The following is a 24,359-nucleotide window of genomic DNA, read 5'->3' as shown; positions in this document are numbered from 1 at the left end:
ACCAGCACGACGGCCACGTAGGCCTTCTTGGCGGGCCCCCGCGGGAACGTGCACGCGCTCCTGCATGCACAGCCATATGCAAGTAGGCTCCCGCACACGGGCTCCCCCCACTCCCCTGCACACGGGCTCCTGTGCACACGCTCCCGCGTGCACACCCATACATGCAAGGACTCCCACACACACACAGGCACACCCCCCGACACTCCCCTGCACGTGCACTCCCGTGCACACGTGCTCCTGCACACCCAGTGCTATTGCTTTGTGTACTGGGTTTTAGCCCTTGGCCCCACGGATTCCTCCTTGCTCCACATACAGAGCTAGTCCTTCCTCTGCTGACCGTCCTCCACGACACTGCAGTTCAGGTCATCCCTGGGTGGTTGGCAACTACATACAATATATATATATATATTTTTTTTAAGTTTATTTTTGAGACAGAGAGAGATTGAGAGTGTGTGTGTGCATGAGCAGGGGAGGAGCAGAGAGAATCCCAAGCAGATTCCACACGGTCAGCACAGAGCCCAATGTGGGGCTCGATCCCACAAACTGTGGGATCGTGACCTGAGCTGAAATTGAGTTGATGGTGAACTGAGCTACCGGGTGCCCCAGAATCTTGATTTTAGAAACAGGGCTTTCAGGGAGATCATGGTTAGGAGGGGCTGGCTTTGGTCTAGGTCGGCTCACAGCCCACCCCCTGGTGCCGTGCCGCCTGGCACAGGCAGAGAGGAGGGGGCAGTGGGGACGGAGGGGTCTTCGGCCCTTCTCAGTGCCCTGCCCCCAACTTAGGTTCTGGGGAGGCAGGGGCGGCCCCCACGGAAGCAGAGGTTCTGGTCACAGATGGGAGCAGGGCTGGGAGGTGGAGTTCCCAGGCACAGACCCTCCGTGCAGAATGGACGCCTGGCCCAGGGCACGGTCACCGGGCACTCCATGGGGGAGGTGCCCCCTGACGGCCTCAGCGTGTGCTGCACGGCACCGAGTTTTGGTTTGAAAGAACATCTGAGGTGAAGGAGCAGGGAGCCCGGGGGAGGGCAGTGAGGGCCCGCCTCTTCTCCCGGGGTCACGGGGGCACACGCCTCCTCTGGGGACACAAGGACTGGCATGAAAGCTGTCCTGCCCCTCACCGTGGGTCCAGCTGGGACAACAGAGGCCCCTGGCGTGGGTGCCTCCACACCGCCTGTCCCCACCCCGGTTCCCATGGGTCTTCGGTGGGAGTCCGGGGGCCACCGGGTAGAGATGGTCTGTGTGTCCCCAGGGCCCGCAGATGTCCACTTTGTCTGGGAGAAGAACGGCCGAGAACTGGAGATGTGCGTCCCCATGCAGACCCACGTGCTGCCCGACGGCAGGGCCCACGTGCTCAGCTGGCTGCGAGACGCCATCCGAGAAAGCGCCGAGTACCGCTGCTCCGTCCTGTCCTCTGCGGGCAACGGGACCTCCAAAGTGCGGGTGACCGTCGTGAGACACGGTGAGTGGCCCCCGCCCCTACCGCGCTCCCAGCTCCGACGGCGGGCGTGCTGGTGCCCTGGCGGCCGGCAGGAGGGAGGAGCGTGTGGCCCGTGCCCGGCCAGCCTCCCCGGCACTGGCGGCGCTTCCGCACCCACCTCCTGCCACCCGTTCACTCCTTGGCGCGTCTGGGACGCCGGTCCTGAGAGCCCGCGTCTCCCTTCTCTGTCCCCAAGTCCCCTCCCCTGCCACGTGGAGGCCTGCCTCACGTCACGTCCGCATGCTTTGCACACGGCCACCCAGGCCTGCTGGGGGTTTCCCGCCCGGCTGGGCCCGGGGGCCGCTGGAAGCCGGCTCTTCCTCGGGGAGGTGTGGACACTTGTTTCCTCCGCTCCACTCTACTTCCTGTGCTCTTTCTGGACCCGTTTTCCGAGCCGCTGGCCGCCTGTGAGGCAGCGCGTGTGCAAAGGGCCCGGCCCCCCACCCGAGCGTCTGGCCTCCCCGTTGCTGGCCTGGGGTCCCGCTTTCTCAGGTCTGCTCAGTTTCCACGGGTGCCTCTGCTTTTCAGATTCCAGGTTTTTGGGGTTTCCTCTTCTGTCCGCTTGCGAGAGTTTACGTTTAGGGCCCTGCTGAAAAGGTCCCTGTCCTTCCAGTACAGGACTGGGGACAGAAAGAAGTAATTGCAAAGCTCTCCCGGCGGGAATCCCTGTTCTTCCCCTTTCTGGAAAGTGTCCTGCCTGCCTGAGTCAGGTAAACCGAATCTTCACGTAAACACGGGGGCAGCACTGTCCGCAAAGAGCTGAGCGGAAACACAGAAACCACCATGCTCGCCTGTCACCCCGGCTGCCTGGGAGGCAGGCTCTGGTCCTCGGTTCACAGACGGTGACCCGACCTTGATCTCGGGTGGCGGGCTAGGACGTGAGCACAGTCGGGACATCTCGGGACGTGCCTGCCTGCCCACCCAGCCTGTCATGTCTACTGACGGGAGTGCCAGGGCAGGGGTGTTAGGAACGCAGGGACTCTCTCAGGACGGGAGTCCCTGCAGGGTCCCTTGGGGTTAAGGACCCCTGAAGGTGCCTCTGGAGCCCAGGCCCCGGCCCAGTCCTGCTCAAGGAGTAAGTTCCGCTTTACGTCTCGTGGGCTCAGGTCCCTGGCACTCACTTCTGAAACGAGCAACACGGGCCACGGGCAGAGCAGGGACATGGTGTGTTTCTGTTTCCAAACAACCACAGCTGTCTGGCCTGCACCACCCTCACAGCCCCACAGATCAAGCTCCCGCGACCTCCTGGGGGAGGTCCCTGCATCACCCCAAAATGCGGAGGGAGAGCGCCTTTCCTGCCCGGACAGGACTCACGCAGGATGAGGACGGGGCCAGCGTGACCCTGGGGCTGGTGGCCTGGGGAAGGGCAGGAGGGGGCTGCTGACCGTGGAAGTCCCCACAGCCAGAAGGCAAGGCCAGAGGAGTGGGCGCCTCACCCGCTACCGAACCAGAGACCCGGCTCTCAGAATGGCCTCGGCGGCCCGCACGCACCCGCCGTGCCTCAAAGGCCGGCAAGGCTGACAGCCGGCGCCCCACTTGTCTTGCAGAGGCGACCCACCAGGAGCAGTGGACCAGAGAGCTGGCCACCTGGAAGGCTGTGGCTGGGGAGCACGACCGCATGATGCGCAGCTGGAGGAAGGCGTGGGTGTGTGGCCGGGCCCAGGGTGGGCAGGGGCTGGCGGGGTGGGTCCTGCTGGGACCCCACGTGTGTGCTCTTGGCCCAGTCACTCTGCTTTCTGTAACCTGCAGCCTCTGGGCTCCAGGCAGATCCCTGGGAAGGGTCAGCATGGCGGGGGGGAGGGGGGGGGAACAGATGCAGGGGAGGGCCCGCTGGCTGCACCCCCTCTTGGTGGGGGGACTGCTGTCCCAGCAGTGAGGAGATAGGACAGGTGTCCCCAGCTCCCGGGTCGCTAACGCAGCCGGGAGGGCAGCTACAAGGCCAGAGATTTACCGGAGGAGACACCCTGTGGCTCGAACACAGGCCTTCAGACGTGAGCTCTCTCCTTGCTGCCAACACAGGCTGAGTGTTTGTGAGTCCTGCAAACTTAGCCCGCATGGGCCCCCTTCCTCGAAGGCCCTCCTAGACCCAAAGGAGGTGCACGTGGGCCGCGACGCTTGAGGCCTCCTCCCGTGTGTACGACAGTGGGGGGAGCGGGAAGGGCACGTGTTCTGCCAGGACCTCACAGTTCTGCACTGTTCTTTCAGGAAAGCTGTGACAAGGGCGCCCTTTAGGCCCCAGGACATGGTGCCGACTCCCAGCCGAGCCCGCGGCCACTGGAGAGACCCCAGGACAGTGGCTGCCACATTGCCTACTGAGATGTGACCATACCCCAGCTTCTGTGACAGAATCCAGAACCTGTGTTAAAAAGTTAGGTGCTTATGTGGGACAGAAGGGTCTGTCTGGCAGAAACAGGAAGCCAGGACAGGTCCTGAGCTACAGACAGACCTGGAATAGGTAGACGGTGGTGTGCGTGACGGGTCCTCTTCCAGAAACACTGCTGTTGCGCTCCGCGGCCACTCCGCGTCACCGGGGCGACTTCCTGGTTCGGCACGGGCCGGAGCCCCGCGTTAGCCCGGCTGCTGCTTGCCACCTTCCCACGGGGCTGCCGAACTGCCACGTGGCAGGGACAGGGCGTCCAGGCCAGTGGCAGGAACTGGCCTCCAACCTCGGGTGACCACGAGGTCCGACCCAGGGACCACAGGGACTGAAGGCCTCGTGGGCTTCCTCCCCGGCTCCCTCATGGTCTCAGGGCGCCGGGCTGCTTTAGAAAGTTCTGCGGGACCCGAGCTTGCAGGAGGCGCAGCAGCCGGCAGGTCGGTCCAGGTTCCTCCGGGTGGCGCCACCCGGCGGGTGCGTCCACATGGAGCCTAACGCCACACAGCCTGACCTCACGGACACCTCCCGCTTACGGAACGACGGCTTTTAACGGAATGCACGTACCAGAAAACCAAAGCCTCTGTTCAAAGCAGAGCTGTGGCTCCCCACGACCCAGCACACGGACACCGCCTCCGCTCGCGACCTCAGCCTGCGGCCAGACCCCTCGTTACGAAGCCACACACGTGTCCCGCCAGCTACGTGCGGGATCCGCCGCGAACGCGACTTCCTGAGGACGGCCGGCTGGGGCCAGATCCGCCCCGCTCACGCCATCACCCGTGGCGACGGCATTTGCCGTGGAAGGCCGCGGGCGCGCAGCGTGGGTTCCCGAGCAGGCGCGGCTCCGGCCGCCCGGGGAGGCCACGAGGGCTCTGAGCCCGGGACCTCCGGGTGCCGCTCGCCGTGTCTGCGAGGCTCGCCCACGTGCGCTGCAGCCCGAGCGCTCTCGTGCCCAACAGAAAGCGGGACGCGGTCAGCCCCCGGGGAGGGCTCTGCTGGGAAACGTGGTTAGGAGGCATGTGCTTCTCTGCGCTGGTGAGAAAAATAAAACTAAACGGGATGAGGTGTGTGCGCTTCCTGCGGCGCCGTCGGCACTGCGCGGGCCGCCGTGTCACCTGTGGCAGGAGCCTCTGCTGGGGAGGTGATGCGACCAGGCCAGCCCCAGCACTGAGTCACATGAGGAGCACCAGACCCCCTCCCCTGAGATCCACGCTCCACGGGCCCAGGGCTGGGGCTCTGAACACAGGGCCAGCATCCCCCGCCGAAATTCTTCAGTTTAACGTTCTCCCTATAGGTTACCTCTGGAAACGTCTCTCTCCATAATCTGAGTTCCATACCCATGACGGCAAACTTGGGACATGCTGACCGGGGACAGCAGGAAAAGCCCTGCCCACGCCACTCCTCCTGGCCCCCAAGGGAGAACCCTGGGGACAGGACTGAGGGCCTGGGCGGCCTCACTGCACGTCTCCCCACTTAATTTTTTTTAATTAGTTATCTACTTAAAGTTTATATATTTTGACAGAATAAGACTGTGCAGAGGGAGGGGCAGAGAGAGAACATCCCAAGCAGGCTCCGTGCTGTCAGCACAGAGCCCGACACAGGGCTCAATCCCATGAACCAGGAGATGGTGACCTGAGCCCTGAGCCGAAATCAAGAGTGGTCGCTAAGCCGACCAAGCCCCCCGTTTAAACAGCTCAGGACGCAAACAGAGAAGCAGACACACACTAGGAGCAGCCAGTGTCCAGAAGACAGGACAGCCTGGTGTCTGACACGTCCACACCACAGGCCACTTCTGTCGTCACTCACTCTGGCTCGCCACAAGCCACTCGCCTCTCGGGTACAGCACGTGACGTGACCGACCTCACCTAAAAGTGTTTGCAAAGGGGCGCCTGGGTGGCGCAGTCGGTTAAGCGTCTGACTTCAGCCAGGTCACGATCTCGCGGTCCGTGAGTTCGAGCCCCGCGTCGGGCTCTGGGCTGATGGCTCGGAGCCTGGAGCCTGTTTCCGATTCTGTGTCTCCCTCTCTCTCTGCCCCTCCCCCGTTCATGCTCTGTCTCTCTCTGTCCCAAAAATAAATAAACATTTAAAAAAAAAAAAAAAAAAAAGTGTTTGCAAAGCCAACGCGAGCCGTTGCTGAGCTGAGCACCAGTGGAGCCCCGCCTGTGCCGCTTGCTGTGTGACAGGAGAGGGGCAGGCCGGGCAGGGTCCGGGCACACAAACCCCGCCCCGCTCGTGCCCCTGCCTTTCGAGCCACAGCGCCGAGGGGCGCGGGCCAGGCCGCGGGGGCCCCACGAGGCTGAGCCGGCCGGAGGTGCAGGGCTCTCAAAGCATCACTCTTTATTCCAGGTAAATACGCCCTCCTACAGGAGAGCACGCAGGCAACATCCTGCCTGCCTCCCAGACAGAAACCACGGTCACAGTATGTTCGTTTACGAGAGAGAGAAAGGATCTGTAGATATCAAAACTGAAATTTAGGAACTTCGGTATACATCGCTTCTTTGAAAAATAAAGACAGAAAGGAATATCCGTATCAAGAGGTCACAGGTTAAAGAACCAATTTTCCCTCTGAGGCTCATTTTAGCAAATCCTCCAAGTATCCCCGCATCTTCCAGCCAGAAAGCCAGGTCCCCAGCAGGTCCCCTGCCTCGAAAGCGGCCCCGCCCCGCCTGGCTACTGCTTTGCGGCCCTGCTGGGTCCGCGGCCAAGAGCAGCGGCCAGGAGCAGCGGCCCGGCTGTGACCCCGCGGCTCCTTCCACAAACGAACGTGGCTCAGCTCTGCCACATCGGAGGCGGTTCCTTCACGGCAAAGAACTCCGAGCAGCACACACATTCCAGTCCTTTCCAGACTCCGCGTGCTCAGAGACCCAAAGCCACGACTTCGGAATTTTTGGAAAGGTTCCCGCCAGCACACCCGAACGCCCGTCCCCGGGATGCACATCTCGGATTCGCCTCCCAATCGAACAGCCACACGGAATACACGAGGCCAAGAAGAACTGTGAAGAAGGCCCCAGAGTCTTCCACACCCCCCTTCCTCACCCCAAATACACAACACACCCCGAGGAGTCTTCCTATAAGTTCAGGTTCATCATCTGCGAGGTTGAAGCCTCCAGAGAGTCCTCCAGCTCCAGGGCACCCCGACTGTAGGCTTCTAGGTGTTCTCTCCAGATTTCCACTAGAAGGGAGACAGCAGCACAGCTAAGGGACAGGCTCCTCCGGGAGGCGTGCCGCCCGGGGCTCGGTCCCCACTCGGGCCTGGCACGGACTCCCCCAGCCGGCCATCAGCACACACTGGCCTCGGGACAGCGCTGTCCTCACGGCCACACTCCACTCAGGTGCCGTCTGCCCCGAGGTCTGCGTGGGACCAGCTCTCGGGACACCAGGCGGGACCCGAGCCGGCCTTCAGCAGCGGGCCCTGCCGCGGGGTGGCCGTGCTGCCGTCCTGGGCGCTCCGCCCATTCCCACCTCCCCCGCCACGTCCCCGCACATCTCCGCCCCCGGCCCCCCCGCACTCACTGTAGCGCGGCTCATCTCTCCCGGCGGCAGGAGCAGGGGGGCCCTGCGGGGGCGGGCTGCCCGGGGCGGGGGGCCCAGGCTCCCCCGCCAGCTCCTGGCGTGCGTTCTCCAGCATGGTCTTGTACGCCTGCCGGGCGGCCATCGTCAGCTCCACCATCCTGTGGAACTGGTCCTGGGACGGAAGCGAGGGCACAGGTGACGCCCCCTCCCCACGGGGGGGACTAAGGGTCTCTGCCCGTCGGGGACGGCGCCCTCCCTGGGGAAGCAGGGGGACGGCTGGCGGGGACGCTGGCCACGTGAGGCGTCTCTGAGCAGCGGCGAGCTCAGAGCCGATTCAGAATCGCCGCACGTGCCCTGTGGGCCCCTGGCTCGGGGCTGCCCTGCCGGGGACGCCCGGCTCACCTGGGCCCCGTCGTAGCTGAAGATGCCCACCACGCTGACAGGGACGGCCTTGTTCAAACTGCGCCCCAGAGCCTTGCGGTTGAGAGCGAACACGAAAGGGATGTTCTGCTCGCAGGCATAACCGATGATGGTGTGCAGGGTATCGTCCAGCCCGCCTGGTCAGGGACAACAACCGACGGGAAACGCGTCACATGCAGCGTAGCAGTGACCCTGGTCGCAAAGGGCTTTTTTCTACAGACAGCAACACGGCCCAGCCACTCTCTAGTCAAGCGAGGCCCGTGCCGCACGTCACCGGGATGAGCCGGTCACTGCCAGGGCGTGGCCACCCTCGGTCACTGCCAAGGCGTGGCCACCCTCGAGGCAGAGCGCAACTCTCCAAAAGAGGCACTCCCTCAACGTACTAAAACACGTCTGCGTCGTCATCCTAAGGGACAGTGAAGTCTCAGTCTTCTAGAAGTGTCTCTGGACCCAGTTCCCACATGGGCGGGGGCCACGCCACCAAGCAATTCTGAGACAACACTGGCTGTGCAAGAATTCCGCCCCTCCCGACACTCTTGCCTGGAGAGCGTGTCAGACCGCACAGGGTGGGTCTGTCCCAGGAGACCCCCCCTCCCCCAGGCCCCACCTCTGGTGCCCGCACACGTCCCTGCGTTCCCCAAGCTCTGGACCAAGGGGCGACACGCTGCGGGGCCCCACACCCTCTCCTTCCATTCTTCTAAGTTGCTAGAGGCTCACAGCGCTCACCCCAGAAAAGCCTTGCTCACGTTTGCCCAGTTTATTAAAGGATGTGACAAAGATCTCGAGTCGCCAGCGCGGGAAGAGACGCACGGGGAGGCCATGCCCACTCCGGGTGCGCCACTACCCCGGCGTCTCCTGTGCACCGACCGGGAAGCTCCCCTACCCCAGTCCGGGCGGGACTGTGTGGAGGCTTCCAGACTAGTCATAGGACCCACTAAGTCACGGGCTCCACCCCCAGCCCCTCCGTGGGGGCCAGGGGTAGGGGCCGACTGGGACCCAGGTTCCAACCCTCTCATTTCTCGGCTGGCTCTCTTGGCAACCAGCCCCAGCTTGGGCGGGGTCCAAAAATCACCTCATTAACGTAACAAAACACCTTTCTTGTGGTCCTGGGAAACTCCAAGGATGTGGGGAACTGTGAGCCAGAAACCATGGACAAAGGCCAAACAGGAAGGAGAAATCTATTCTGGTCACATGAATGAGCCAACTGCGCTTAGTGTTCACTCAACACTCGCTGTGTCTCAGGCCACTGGTCACCTGTCCCCTGTGTATCAGCTCCCGTGTGCAAGGGACGGGCTGCACCCCACATACAGAGGTCACTGAGGGTCCTACACCAACGGGCGGGCCGCGGGCTCACCACCCACCCTGCCTCCGAGCGAGGCGCCAAGGACTCTGTGTGCAGGTGACGCGCCCGCCACCCCAAAACCTTTACTACAAGACAGCTGCACGTGGGTGTCTGTGCACAAGTCACACACACCTAACGAGTCCTCACGAAGGCCAGCAGTGCCAGCAAGGGTGGGTGTGGACAGCCACCAAAGACCACAGCAGGTAGGACCAGGTTTATCAAGATCTACAGAGCAGCTTCAAGGTGCGCCGGGAACAAAGATCACAAAGGGGCCTGTGCTCTGGGACACAGTGGTCCCGGGACCACCCACCACTTCTGTGTTCACCTGAAACTTCTGAAATACTCTCACTACAGTTAGGATTTTTTTTTTTTTTTTTTTTTTTGGGGGGAAAAATAACACGACAGAAATATGCAAGTGAGAAGAAGCCTTTTGAAAAAGGGAACTACCATCAGGCTAGCCTCACCAGGTAGGAGAGCTTGCTGTAATAAGGTGGGTTCCAGAAGCGACCCTACTGTGTGGGACTGAGTGCTGTCGGGGGGAGCACTGTGAAGCAGAGGAAAGAGGACAACTGGGTCGGCCTCTGGAAAGACCCATCTGAAATGAAATATAGTCTACCTAAACACAAAAATGAAAACGTGGAAGAACTAAGAAAAAAGATATAAAAAAACCTTTAATAACCTTGGAGTGCTGTGGTTGAGAAACGGCATAAAACCTAGAGCCAATTAAAAAAACAAGAATAAAAAACACCAACATGATAACACCACCCAGGATCCTCGCGTGGCCAAAACGATGTTTGGAAAACAGGCAAATGACAAACCAGGAAAGTACAACTCTTACCCAAGGAGCTTTCCTATTATATAAAAAGGCACACGTCAGTATTAAAAAGATCAACATCCCCAAACACGAGTGGGCGAAGAACATGAGCCAACAGTTCCCAGGAAAGTGCAAAGCCGCCCCCCACCTACACAGAAGGTTCTGGGTGCAGGTGCGTAACCCACACGACCCCCAAATGCACCAGCCCTTTCGTCCTCGAGATGTCCCCACCAGAAAGGACAGCATGCACAGCACATCCCTGTGCAGCACTAGAGACGTCCAGAAACCACCAGAACATCCCTAAGTCCCGTCCGAGCAACACAAGTGTGTGCAGAGTTACGAGCTGGCTCCCCAGACAGGCCATCAAGCTAAAAACCAAGGTGCCAACAGGGCCAGGACCAAATCTCTCTCTCTCTCTCTCTCTCTCTCTCTCTCTCTCTCACACACACACACACACACACACGCGCGCGCGCAGACACCATCAAGGACACGTCAAATGTGGGAATGGTGGCTCCTCTGGGGGTCGGGAGGAATCTGGAGGGCTTACTCCTCAAAAGAAAGGAGCGCCAGCACCAGGCTTGCTGCGGGGTCCTGGCCCAGCTCCTCTGTGCACAGACAGACCCCCGTGTGGAGCACCTAATATCTGCCTGGGGAGAAAACGTTGCCCATGTCCCCCAGCACCTAGTTACGTAGAACTATTTGATTTTCTTCCGAGAGAAACTTCTTGAAAGCATACGCCGCTGCGCTGGGAACCGGGTCAATCTGCAACCAGTCTGATTAACATTTAAGCTCCACATCCCTCCATTCTGCCCAGACCCTGGCCCAGATGCATGTGGGGACCAGGGAAGCATGCTCTGGGGGCAGAACCATCCAAGGACTAGCACTTCTGGGCCGACAGGAGGTGAGCGCACAGGAGGGGAGGCGGGCGTGCTCCTTAGCCACAACCACAGCGAGCTATTCCCCACTTACTGCTAGAAACTGCGGGAGCCCCCTCTGGCCTGTGTCCCCCACCCCCAGAGCTGACCACAAATGCCAGGGCCCCTCTGGTCCATGTCCCCCACCCCCAGGGCTGACCACAAATGCCAGGGCCCCCCTTTGCCCTGTGTCCCCCACCCCCAGAGCTGACCACAAATGCCGGAGCCCCCCTCTGGCCCGTGTCCCCCACCCCCAGAGCTGACCACAAATGCCAGGGCCCCTCTGGTCCATGTCCCCCACCCCCAGGGCTGACCACAAATGCCAGGGCCCCCCTTTGCCCTGTGTCCCCCACCCCCAGGGCTGACCACAAATGCCGGGGCCCCCCTTTGCCCTGTGTCCCCCACCCCCAGGGCTGACCACAAATGCCGGGGCCCCCCTTTGCCCTGTGTCCCCCACCCCCAGAGCTGACCACAAACGCCGGGGCCCCCCTCTGGCCTGTGTCCCCCACCCCCAGAGCTAACCACAAATGCTGGGGCCCCTCTGGTCCATGTCCCCCACCTCCAGAGCTGACCACAAATGCAGGGCCCCTCTGGTCCATGTCCCTGTCCCCCACACCTGGCGTTGACCACAAATGCTATGTGAGCAGCGACACCATGGCCACTGTCCCTTCAAAGGGCTGCTTCTCAGGGGACCCATGGCCAGAGCCACAACTTGGGTTTCCGGAGGGCTCCCCACACACCGCCGTGAGAGGGGCTATGGGGCGGCCACGAGGGGGCTCATGCTGAACACCACCTCCCTCTGTGAGTCAGGCTGGGCACAGGGTGTCCACAACCAGCCGCCCATAAATCCCCTGGGAGGGACACCCCTGGGTGCGGATGGTGAATGGGCTCCCCGGGTGGACGACACCCCACGCGTGTGTTCCATGTGACTCCCCGGGAGAGACTCTGGGACGGTCCGCTGCTCCCAGCCCTCAGTGTCTGCGAGAGCGGAGAGCCCCCCCCAGGTGTGACCTCCCAGTGCTCAGACGAGACAACCGAGACGAACAGAACGCTCAGACAGCTGCCACTTAAAACTCAAGTTCAGAATCGGCAGACGCAAGGCCCCTTGAGCAGACGCGGCACTCGCACACGGTCCCAGGCCGCCTTACCAAGCCGTCCCTGTAAAACGACCGCAAGCCGCCGGCTCCCTTTTCCTCGGACACACTGACGCGACGTAGTAAGTTTCTTTGGCCTCAAAGCAAAGAGGCCGCAGCCTCGGCGGGAACACAGAGCGGGGGCCCCGGGTGGGCAGGTGGCCCCCTGGAGACGGCCCCCGATCACAGGCGGGGAGAAGCCGCCCCGGCTGCGGCCGTGCAGGGACGCCACGGCCCAGCTCGTTACCTTTCGACTGAATCTTCTCACAGTTGGGGGAGATGATGATGCACTTCAGCTTCCTGAGCTTCAGGTGCTTGAGCACCTCCCTCAGCCCCAGCACCAGCCGGCGCTTGGTCTTGGCCTTGACCGGATCCTTCTGGTACATCCGGTCTTGGAAGCGCACCAGCTCTCTGAGCAGGTCCGTGACGCAGGCGTCCACCTCCTTGCTCAGCATCTGGCTGCAGTAACTGAAAGAAGGGGGCCGAGGCAGCTGCGGCAACCGCACAGCCCTCCGGGGGCCAAAGACCCGGGGCTCCCGGCCCACGGGGTTTCGTGTCCTCCCTGAGCCCCGACCACAAGGGACAGAGCCACTGTGCCCGGCTCCCCCAGCGGCCCGCCGCTGAGCCCCACGGCTGCTGCTGCTCACAAAACCCACACCCTGAGTGTGGACTGTGCCCTGGAAGGAGGCGAGCTCCCCAGAGAGCAGAGCACGAGACGGAGCCGGCCGCTCCCCGCTCATCCCCCCGCAACGCCAACCTCGACTACAGAGTGCCTCTGCCTTCGCACCAGCAGGACAAACACCCTGCAGATCAGGTGGCCGGACGTGGGGTCAGGACGAGGACGGAAACCGGGCCTGGCCCCACGGCCGGGCACGTCACGACAGGAGGGCCCGGCGCTCAACGCCAGAGCAAGCACCGCCCGCCCCGGACCGTCACTCACTCCCGGAATCTCCGGCTGTGGATCCTGGGGCAGCCAGCGCCGTCGGGGACCAGGCAGAGGCCGTCCGCCTCCTTCTGGGGCTCGGTTCTCGGCGGCTCTTCTGACTTGCGTTGCCCCGTGGGAGTGGGGGCCGCCGACTCCTCCGTCCCCTCTGCGACGCCACAGAGAAAGAGGCCGTGGCACACACCTGCGGGCTGGGGTCTCCAGAGCAGCCCCGTCACAATGCCACCGCTGGACGCCACACCGGGCGGGCTGGTGACGGGACGCATGCTGACGGCTTGGCAGAAACAGAAGGACCACCTCCCGCTCTGCTCCCTCCCCAACCCGACTTAGCCACTGACGATCGCTGGAGGGACACTCCTACAATTTACCATTTTAGCCATCCCGAAATGGGCAGTTCAGTTGCCAGATTTAATTTTGAAATTTAACCTGAAGTTCGTATCACCCAGTTTTAAATTACACAGTTCTTGACTCTTCATACATAACGGTTCAGACCGCTTCTTCAGCAAATGACCCTTTGGTGAGATCCAAACTCAAACATCCCAACTACGAGCTTCAAGCTCATGGTCCCCCCGTGACTTCTGGAGACTTCCAAGTACACGGGAGGGGACACGTCACCAGAGAAGTCTGCCCACCAGGACAGCACATGTGACGGACGACGTCTGGGGGGTGGACCCGGAAAAGCCCCAGGAAGCCCGCCTGGCAGAAGGCGTCTAAGGGTGGATGGCAGTGGACCCCCAAGCCCAGAGCCCCTCCAGGCACATGCCGACAGCAGGGGGTGCCCACGTCCTACACACACACACACACACACACACGCACACACACGCACACGCACACACATTGCCGGTGCCCCTGCTTCTGGTGGCCCCAGAGCGGAAACTCCCTGGACGCCCACCTGCCACGTGGCCTGTGAACACACCCCAGTGCCACGCGGCAGGGGACTACCGCCACAGGCCACAGACACGCCGCGGGCTGGAGGGGCACAGGTGGCAGGATTCCCCTGGAACAAAGTCTGGGCGAGGCCCCGGGCCGAGGGCACGGGGGCTGCTGTGCTTCTGAGCCGGGCGCCGTGCTCGCTCTGTGAGAAGTCCGCGAACCGCAGGCTCACGCTCCGTGTCCTGCTCTGAGCGCGTAGCTCAGTAGAAGCTCCCGAGCGTGTTCTCCGCACGGCACCACGACCCATGCTGCTGGGAGAACTGCCCTGCACTTACTGGCGGTCACCGTCACGGCCACTTCAGGTCGCGGGAACCGTTCGAGGACTCACGGATTGCCCTGGGGGCCTCGCCCCGCTGCCCCCGGAGCCTGGAGCGCAGGCGCCGGGAGATGTGTCCGCCCACGGGGGCTCCGACAACGACCCGCCTTCACGACCGGGCTCCCGATGGCCCCGCACACGGCCGCCCCGCTGGAGCCCGCGGGGCAGCAAACGCGCTCCGTACCTGAGGGCTCGGCTTGTTCCAGGGCCTCGTCGCCACCGCTCTCTCCGTCCAGCGCGGCGTCACTGGCAGGAGCCGGGCTCCCGGCGTTTTCTTGGAGACGCTGCTGCTTTCTCTCCTGCCGTTCTTTCAAAATAATCTTTAAAATTAAAGAAGCGATTAAAACACCTACACGCTTGTCCTCTTAAACGAAAAGCTCTCCTGCAAAACACGCCACCCGAGGTCAGCTCGCGGACACCGCGCCTCCCCGGGGCCTGCAGAGCCGGGCACGCTGGACCTGGGCCACCCTCTGCCGGCCGCGACAGCCCCAACGGGACCCGTATCCATGGAATCTGAATGGCAGGCAGATGACCCCGCGTGGGGTGAGAAGGAGGACGTCACGGCCAAGCACTCCCCGCCTGCAGCAGCAGGGGCGCCCTGCCGCGTCCCCTCTGCCCTGTCACCCAGGGGGGGACCGCTCTTCAGAGAACCACACACGCCTCTTCACAGGGCACATGCAAGGGGAGTCCACATCCACACGTAAAACGCTAGGGGCCGGAAGACGTAACGCACACACAGGAGAGTCCTAGGTTTTCCCGCGCCCAGTTTCAAATGGCCACCCTGTACCTTCTTCAACGACGTCGGCTTCTTGGCCTTGGGGACCTCCCTCTGCTTCCCCTTCTTCATCAGCGGGGCGCTGGAGTCCAAGGGGTTGTGTGGGGTCTTCACCTGGCTGAAGTGGCCCTTCTTCCCCGACGCGGGGTCTCTGGAGAGAACCGGCACCGCCCCAACTGCCACACGGAGGGGACGCACTCATCAGGCCGCCGCCACACTGCCCGTCCGCCCGTGACCTCCCTCGTCCTCATCAAACGGATGCTCACACAACCCTGTCACGGGCAATGGCTCTCAGGGGAGTTTGGTGTCTTCTGGGGGAGATCCAAAAGAGCCATCAACTGATCTGGGGAGAAGCGTCGTCCTATCCTGTGATGGCACCTGCACGCTGCCCGGGAGAGGGCAGACTGGGGGTGGGGTGGGGTGGGGTGGGGTGGGGTGGGCCCCCACCCTCCTGACACTAGGTATTTCCAGACAGCGCGTACTCACAACGGCTCTCCCAAGGAGTGCCTCCCCATTTCCAGCTGACCCTGCCTCTGCAGAAGGGGCCATGGGTTTCCACACATCCCTCCTCCCTCCCTAGCTTGTAAGATTCTAGGAATTCTTCTAGCGGATTCTCGAGTTTTCCAGACATAAATACACTCTCCTCGATCAGCTCCTGTGCAGCTGGTGACATCAGCCCACCATCCACACAAGATCACAGTTGTGCCTTGCCGTTTCCGCTGCGCTTTCCCATCCTGCTCCCCTTCCCAGCTCGTTCTGGCTGCGAGGAAACCCTCTCTTCCCTTTCTCTGGGACCATTTCCACACACACACCCCAGAAAAGAGAACGGGACAACACCCCCCACGTCCCCACCATCCAGCGTCAAGGACCCCACTATCTCCCTGCCCTCCTCGGGTCTGGAATACAGAGGTTACTGGCGTCTTCCCTGGCGGCACGCCGGGTGCCCTGCTTCGGCACACAACGGGTCTGCACTCCGGCTCCAAGCCACCGCCAGCCCCGTGCAGCTGCTGGGATCTCCGAAGCTGTGCTCCCACGGTCAGTTTGAGACGTACAAGCGACGAGCCGTTGTTGAACCAACCCCCCCCCCCCCCCCCCCCCCCCGCTGACCCTGCTCACATCCGCTCGCTCTGTCCCTAATGCCACCTCCCAAGGCAGGACCTCCGCCGGGCTCCTGTGACTCCCGCCACCTGGGCCCCTCCCGTCTGCCCTCCGCCAGGCGACTCTCCACACACGGCATGAGCGGGTCGCCTGGGATCCCTCCCACACACACAGTGAAGACGCCAACCCCCAGCCCCAAGAGCAGCCACCAAGCGGGACACAACTGTCATGACCGATCACGTCAGCCCCCTCGGACGCCACCAAAGGCTGACAGCAAACTACACAGCTCTACCGGTGCTCCATCGAAGTCCGGTGGGAACAGCACGGTCTGGGGCATCCCGTCCGGGGTGCTCCCATTCTCTCCCTGCCGACAGCTGGCTGCACCAGGGCGGAGGAGCACCCGTGAAAACCTGCAGCTTCACGGTCTCTGCCAGAAGGGGCTGCTGGATTCAGAGCGTGAGCGTTCAGAGAGGTGACCCGGCAGCAGGCAGGGCAGGCAGCCTCGGCGGTGGTCGTCTGCGGGCAAGCGGCAGGGCGAGAGCCAGGCCGCCCACATCCCTGCCGGCGACAGAGCCCTCGTGCATGTGCAGGCATCACACGAGTCCCAGGGCCCCGAGCCACGGCCGGCCTGAGCACGGCCCGCAAGCGAACACACACCTGTGACCACACGGGTGGAGGCGCCGGTGCGATCTCCACGCGTTTGAGCACAACCTCCGGTGCGTGTGCCGTGCAGATGCAGGAGTGACCCCTGGAGCGCCACAGAGAGTAGGAACAGGGAAAAGCCACCGAGCTGAGACACCAGCGAGCTCTCAGATTCAGACCTGCGCAGTTACTAAAAAACCCCCAACGAAACCACTGCCATCACTGCTCTCGGGGGTGGGGGTGGGGGTGGCGGGATTCAGAATCCTGAGCTGTGACAACATGCTAAGTAAAATGTTCACTCTTCTCAAGAAATTCTGAGACTTTCAGAAAAGGATGAGAAGAGAAGCCGGGTGAGCACTGCTAGCTGCGGGACGTGGCCGACGAGGGACTCGAGGCAAACGTGTGAGCACATCTGAAGCCAGGGATTCGATGAATAGAAACCGGGGAGAGGGCCCCGCAGTAGACCTGACACGGCAGGAACGCCAGTGAGGACGAAGAGGAATCAATACAAGCGATTCAGTTCCAAGAAAACACTCAAAGGGATTAAGAAACGCGAACCAACCTGAGGACAGTGGGGCGACGGACTGCAGACTGATGCACGCATAACGTGGGGTGAGGGAGACGAGAGAAACAGGCCTGAAAGTTCCCGAGTCTGAGGAGAGCATCGGCGCCCAGAGCCAAGGCACAGCCAAGGCAGGGCGCACGGAGATAGATGCACCCCACACGCGCCCGGGCCCAGTGCCGAAGGTCGACCACAGAGAGCAGGAGGACAGCAGTTCACCACGACGGGAGCGGGAGCAGGGGCACCTGCCGTCTCGCAGACGACAGTGGAGGCCAGAGCGTGACGGCACCCGGAGCACAGGCACGTGTGTTGGCCAGTCTCCCGGCGCCATTTTTCCAGTCAGATTTGCACCCCGTGTCTCTCTGTAGCAATTCGCACAAGATCTTAATCTTTTTCATCATTATTACTGCTTGTGGTGACCTGTGACCAGTGATCTTGGGACTTCCCACCGCAACTGTTCGGGGCCCCACGAACCACGCGCGTGTAAGACGCGGAACCTGATCGGTAAGTGTTATGCGCTGACTGCTCTACTGACCGGCCGTTCCCCGGTCTCTGTCCCCTTCCTTGGGCCCCCCCAGGCCCTAAGACACAGCGGCACTGAAATCAAGCCAGCTGACAATCCCGCCAATGGCCTCTACGTGCTCAGCCGCAAGAAGGCCCAGTGAAAGCCGAGACCAGCCAAAGGCCTAGAGCTCTTGTGACCGCCACGGTGGTTCCTGAAGGGCGCTAACTGCCACTCCATGAACGCACAGACAGTAAGAAAGTAGAAGCGGGAGAGCCTGGGTGGCTAGGCCGGTTAAGCGTCCGACTCTTGATTTCGGTTCACGTCACCATCTCACAGTCACGAGATCAAGCCCTGCATCAGGCTCTGTGCTGGGACCTGCTCAAGATTCTCTCCCCCCTGCCCCTCCACCACTTGCATGCCCTTTCTAAATTTTTTTTACTGTTTATTTTTGAGAGCGCGCATGCCCTAGCAGGCTGGCTGAAAACAGGCCTAGGGTATTCGGAAAGGGGGAGGGGCAGAGAGGGAGGGAGACACCGAATCCGAAGCAGCCTCCAGGCTCTGAGCTGTCAGCACAGAGCCCAACGTGGGGCTCAAACCCACGAACCGAGAGATCGTGACCTGAGCCAAAGTCGGACACTTAACTGACAGAGCCACCCAGGTGCCCCTCTATTTCTTAACAGAGAAAAAAAAAGGGAAAACAGCCTTACTGCTGATGCGGAGAACGTTTTAGTGGTCTGGACAGAAGATGACACCGGCCGCAGCCTTCCCTTCCGAGAAGCCTAACCCAGAGCGAGGCCCTGACTCTTCAGTCCCGGGAAGGCTGAGAGGGGTGAGGAGCCTGCAGAGGACGAGTCTGAAGCGAGCGGAGGTGGTTTCCGGAGGTCTGAGGAAGGAGGCCGTCGTCCCGACGTGGAAGTGCTAGAAGGGGCAGCTGCGGCAAGTTCTCTAGAGCATCCGGCTGAGGGAATCACGACGGCGGCCGCACTCACCGGCAGGTGTTCGGGGCCGAGGCCAGAGCCTCCCATAGGAAGAAGATGCCACCTAGGACTTTCCGTGGCTGGAGAGGAGAAGTCGGCGCCTGGCTTCAAAGCTTCCAAAGACGGGCCGGCCGTCTCATCGGGGCTAATGCGGCTGGTGACTTTAAGTTGAAGCCAACGCTCATTGACCATTTTGAAAATCCTAGGGTCTTTTAAGGCTAAATCTCACTTCTGGGGAAGACAGCAGAGTAGGCGGGTCCTAGGCTCAGCCCATCCCATGGTTACACCTAGATGACAGCCACGTGAGTGTAAATAACCCGGAAAAGGACCTGAAGACAGGCAGAACAGACTCTCCACAGCTAAATGTATGGAAGAGGCCACATCAAAGATGGTGGGAAGGGTGGAGACACGGCCTGGAGCCAAATGGACCCGTAGGACCGTCCACAGGAGGGAGAAATGCACCAGGTGCAGAGTGGAGAAGAGGAGACCCCACCCCAGACACCCAGAACCCACAGCGGGAAGATGAATCACCACACTTGGCTTTGAAAACCGGACAGGTCAAACACTGTGGGTTCTTAGTCAAGCAGGGCACAGCACCTGAAACATTAAGAATCAATAACTCTGCGCCGGGAGAACTGGAGGGCTACGGGAGACGGAGACCCACCCTCACAGAGACAGCACGGTAGCCTTGCGGAGATACAGCCTACAAGCAGCAGGCTGAAAACAGGCCTGGGGTACGCGGGAGGAAGATACGTTTACTGATCTCAGAGCACGCGCCGGAGGGGCAGGGATCCTCGGAAGACTTCCCCCAGAACAAAAGAGCTGGCAGGTGCCATTTCCCTCCCCCACCCCCCAGCCGAGACACCCAGGAACCTGTGGGAACCAGCACAGAGTGAACACTCTCCACCTTGCTTGGTAACACTGTGTCCTGCCCACACCCCAGCCCTGCCCTCTCCTGAGGACCTGCCCCCCGACCCTGGCCTCGGCAGCTTTCTGGGGCAGAGCTGCAGGCCCCCTCCCACAGTGGACTGGACCTTGCCAGCACTGTGCCCCTCACTCCCATGCTCTTCTGCAGACCTACCCCCTGCATCCAGGCCCGCCTCCGGGAGTTTTCCTTGTGCACCGCAGGTCCCCAGTGGCAGCGGACCAGCAGGGACCTTGCTGGTATCAGGAGCTCCGCCCCAGAGCTCTCCTGTCAATCTCCCCCTCCAACGTGCCCTGGGCCCAAGCCCACCCAAACCAGTGCCACAAGCCAGGCAGTGAGCAAGCAACTCCACAAGAGCCCAGCACCACTCCCAAGTGACTCCTGCCCCAGGATAGGGGACAATCACCACACACACCGGTCCGACTGTGGCCCCAGCAGTGGGCAGGGGTCGGACATCTGGTCTGATTGCAGGACCCACCCACCAACACAAGCTTCTCAGGAGACAACACAGGGAAAGCTCCCTGCAGTTCGGTCGGTGCTACCACATTGCTGGCAAACATCCGGTCTGACTCAAGCCTACAGCAGCCCCTGACTGGTGAGCTCGCAACACTCACAACACTGTTTGGGACCAAACACTGCCCAAAACAGGCACAGAGAGCCATTGCAGACTGAAGGAAAAAGTGCCTAGGCCACAACAGTAGGGCACATGCAACACGTGCAGGTGACGTCCCTGAAACGCCAGGCCCTAGGGAACAGGGGACACTGCACCACAGGGCACTGCAGAACCTCTTCCTCATAAGGCCACGACTTCCAAGAGCAGGAGACACAGCTGACTTTCCTAACACACAGAAACAGAATTAGACAAAATGAGGAGACAGAAGAGTATGTCCCAAAGAAAGAACACGGCAAAATCGGAGCAAGAGAGCTAAGTGAAATGGAGTTAAATGATATTCTTGACAGAGATTTAAAGTAATGGTCATAAAAAAAACTCAGTGGACTTGAGAAAAGAGTGGAGGACCTCAGTGACACCCTTGACAAAGAGAGAGAAGATGTAAATAAAGAACCAATCAGAGACAAAGAACTTAATAACTGGATTAAAGCGCACGAGATGGAATAAACTGTAGGCTAAAGGAAGCAGAAGAACCAATCAGTGACCTGGGGAACGTAACAATGGGAAACGAAAACCATCAAGTAAAAAAGGAGAGAGAAAAAGAATAAAAAATGAAAAAAGACTAAGGGAAGGAACTTAGCAGCACCATCAACTGTCATAACATTCATATTATAGGAGTCCCAGAAGAGAAAGGAGGGCAGAAAGCTAATTTAAAGAAATAATAGATGAAAACTTCCCAAATCTGGGGAAAGAAACAAAAATCCAGACACAGGAGGCACAGAGCTCCCCTGCCATACACACAAAATAAACGCAAGGAGGTCCACCCCAAAATACTTAGTAACTAAAATGGCAGAGGGGCACTGTGTGGCTCAGTCGGTTGAGCGTCTGACTTTGGCTCAGGTCATGATCTCACAGTTTGTGGGTTCGAGCCCCGTGTCGGGCTCTGTGCTGACAGCTCGGAGCCTGGAGCCTCCTTCGGATTCTGTGTTTCCCCCTCTCTCTGCCCCTCCCCTGCTCACACTCTGTCTCTCGCTGTCTCTCAAAAATAAATAAATGTATAAAAAACAAAAAACTTAAAATGGCAGAAATTACTGATAAAGGGACAATTTTAAAACCAGTGAGGGAGAAAACAGTTACATACCAGGGAAACCCCATAAGGTCATCAGCTGATTTTTCAGCAGAAGCTCTGCAAGCCAGAAGGGAGTGTGGCACGATCTAGTCAAGATGCTGAAAGGAAAAAACTTGCAGCTGACAACACTCTAGCCAGCAAGGCTGTCATTCAGAATAGAATGAGAGATGAAGAGTTTCCCAAACAAGCAAAAGTTAAAGGAATTCATCACCACTAACCGAGCCCTACAAGAAATTTTAAAGGGGCCTCTGTAAGTGGAAAGGAAAAACCACATAAGCATGAGTAAGAAAGGCAGGGAGCACAAAAGCAGTAAAATTAAGCATTATCTATAAAACTCAAAGAATTCACAAAATAAAAGGATGTAAACTATGACACCATATACCCAAAACACAGTGGGAAAGGAGTAAAAATTTAGTGCTTTTAGAAAGGATTCAAACTTAAGTGACCAACAACTCAATACAAACTATGTATAAGATATGATATGGAAACCTAATGACAACCACAAATCAAACACTGGTAACACATATGCAAAAATAAAAAAAAAGAACTCTATGTATATCACTAAAGAAAGCCAGCAAACCATGAGAGAAGAGAGCAAGAGAAGGAACAGAGACGATCTACAAAAAGAATCATAGAACAAGTAACAAAATGACAACGAATATGTTTCTATAAATAGTTACTTTGGATGTAAACGACTAAATGCTCCAGTCAAAAGACATAAGAAGACAGAATGAACTAAAACAAAACAAAACACTTAAATGTTGCCTACAAAAGCCTCATTTCAGACCTAAAGCCACATGCAGATTGAAAGGGAAGGGATGGAAGAGTGTTTATCCTGCAAAGAGAAATGAAAAGATAGCCAGCGTAGCAATGCTTTTATCAGACAAAATAAACTTTACAACAAAGACTGAAACAAGAAACAAAGAAGGACACCCTATATTCATAAAGGGGACAATGCAACAAGACAATAACTGTAAACATGTACGCACCCAACGTGAAGGTGCCCAAACACAAAGCAGCTACTAAAAAACATAAAGAGAGTAATCAATAGTAACACGTTAACAATAGGGGACTTTAACGCTCCACTTATGGCAATGGGCAGATAATCCAAGCAGGAAATCAGCAAGGAAACAACGGCTTTGAATGACACGTTTGACCAGATGGATCCAACAGATATATTTAGAACATTTCATCATAAAACAGAGTGTACACACTTTTCAAAGCGCACATGGAACATTCTCTGGAAGAGATCACAGATTAGGTCACATAACCAGTCTCATCGAATTCAAAAAGACAGAAGTCATTCCATTCATCTTTTCTAACCACAGCACTATGAAACCAAGAATCACAAAGAAAAATTTGGAAAGACCAAAAATAATTGGAGGTTAAACAACATACTACTAAACAATGAATGGGTCAACTAAGAAATCAAAAAGCACGTGGAAACAAATGAAAATGAAAACATGACAGTCCAAAACCTTTGGGATGCAGCAAAAGTGGTTTTAAAAGCAAAGTTTACAGCAATACAGGCCTACCTTAAGAAACAAGAAAAGTCTAAAATAACCTAACCTTACACCTAAAGGAGGTGGAAAAAGAACAAACCAACCCCCCAAACCAGTAGAAGGAAAGAAATCATAAAGATTATAGGAGAAATAAATGATATGGGAACTAAACAAAAAACAAAACAAAACAATAGAACAGATCAATGAAACCAAGAGCTGATTCTTTGCAAAGATCAACAGAAGCGATAAACTTTTAGCCGGACTCATGGAAAAAAAACAGAGGACTGAAATCAACAAAATCAGAAATGAACGAGGAAAAATAACTAACACCACAGAAACACAGAGGATTATACGAGAATATTATTGAAAATTATATGCCAACAAACTGTACAACCTGGAAGAAAGGATAGATTTCTACTAACATATAACCTCCACTAAACTGAATCAGGAAAAAATACAAAATTTGAACAGACCAATTACCAGCAAGGAAATTGCATCAGTCATCAAAAACCTCCCAACAAACTCAAGTCCAGGACCAGAGGGCCTCATAGGTGGATTCTACCAAGCATTTAAAGAAGAGTTAACACCTATTCTTCTCAAACTATTTCAAAATATAAAAGAGGAAGGAAAGCTTCCAAATTCATTCCATGAGGCCAGCATTATCCTGACACCAAAACCAGATAAAGACACTACAATGAAAGAGAACTGCAGGCCTCCATCACTGATGAACACAGATGCAAAAACCCTCAAGAAAATATGAGCAAACTAAATTCAACAACACATTAAAAAAATCATTCACCACGATCAAGTGGGGCTTATTCCTGGGATGTAAGTGTGGGGCTCAATATTTGCAAATCAATGAATGTGATACATCACATCAACAAGAGAAAGGATAAGAACCATATGATCATTTCAACGAATGCAGAAAAAACATTTGACAAACTACAACCACCATTCATGTTAAAAAGCCTTAACAAAGTAGATCTACAGGAAACACACTTCAGCATAATAAAGGCCACATATGAAAAATCCACAGCTAACATCATCCTCAATGGTGAAAAACTGCGGGCTTTCCCCTAAGGTCAGGAACAAGACAAGGATGTCCGCTCTCACCACTTTTATTCCACAAAGTACTGGAAGTCCCAGACACGTTAATCAGACAACAAAAAGAAAGAAAAAGCTTCCAAACTGTAAGGAAAAAGTCAAAATTTCACTATTTTTAGATATGATACTATATACAGAAAACTCTAAAGACTCCACCAAAAACTACTAGAACTGATAAATGAATTCAGTAAAGTCACAAGATACAAAATCAATGTACAGAAATTTGCTCTATTTCTACGCACTAAGAATGAAATAGACTAAAGAGAAATTAAGAACAGTCCCATTTACAACTGCGGCAAAGATAATAAAATACCTAGGAATAAAGTTAACCAAGGAGGTGAAAGACACGTA

General features: G+C 57.9%; 2 protein-coding genes across 2 annotated transcripts in view; one reads left to right on the top strand and one right to left on the bottom strand.

Annotated features, from left to right (window-relative positions):
• Nucleotides 1–500: 500 nt before the first annotated feature.
• Nucleotides 501–3,112, top strand: LOC115499603. The gene has a single exon (XM_030293709.1). The coding sequence runs from the start codon at nucleotides 1,096–1,098 to the stop codon at nucleotides 2,068–2,070; it is 975 nt and encodes a 324-aa protein (XP_030149569.1). The 5' UTR covers nucleotides 501–1,095; the 3' UTR covers nucleotides 2,071–3,112.
• Nucleotides 3,113–6,173: 3,061 nt separating this feature from the next.
• SECISBP2 (SECIS binding protein 2) overlaps nucleotides 6,174–24,359 on the bottom strand; it is a 40,509-nt gene continuing 22,323 nt past the window's right edge. Inside the window, exons 11-17 of the mRNA XM_030292688.1 lie at nucleotides 14,967–15,130; nucleotides 14,364–14,499; nucleotides 12,928–13,078; nucleotides 12,235–12,455; nucleotides 7,767–7,921; nucleotides 7,365–7,536; nucleotides 6,174–7,023 (exon numbers count right to left, since the gene is read on the bottom strand). Coding sequence (XP_030148548.1) covers nucleotides 6,920–7,023; nucleotides 7,365–7,536; nucleotides 7,767–7,921; nucleotides 12,235–12,455; nucleotides 12,928–13,078; nucleotides 14,364–14,499; nucleotides 14,967–15,130 — 1,103 coding nt within the window. The 3' untranslated portion in view covers nucleotides 6,174–6,919. The remainder of the gene's footprint in view (nucleotides 7,024–7,364; nucleotides 7,537–7,766; nucleotides 7,922–12,234; nucleotides 12,456–12,927; nucleotides 13,079–14,363; nucleotides 14,500–14,966; nucleotides 15,131–24,359) is intronic.

The sequence above is a fragment of the Lynx canadensis genome, chromosome D4 (genome assembly GCF_007474595.2).
Source record: "Lynx canadensis isolate LIC74 chromosome D4, mLynCan4.pri.v2, whole genome shotgun sequence".
Taxonomy (NCBI): domain Eukaryota; kingdom Metazoa; phylum Chordata; class Mammalia; order Carnivora; family Felidae; genus Lynx; species Lynx canadensis.
This window is presented reverse-complemented; position numbering and strand designations above follow the sequence as displayed.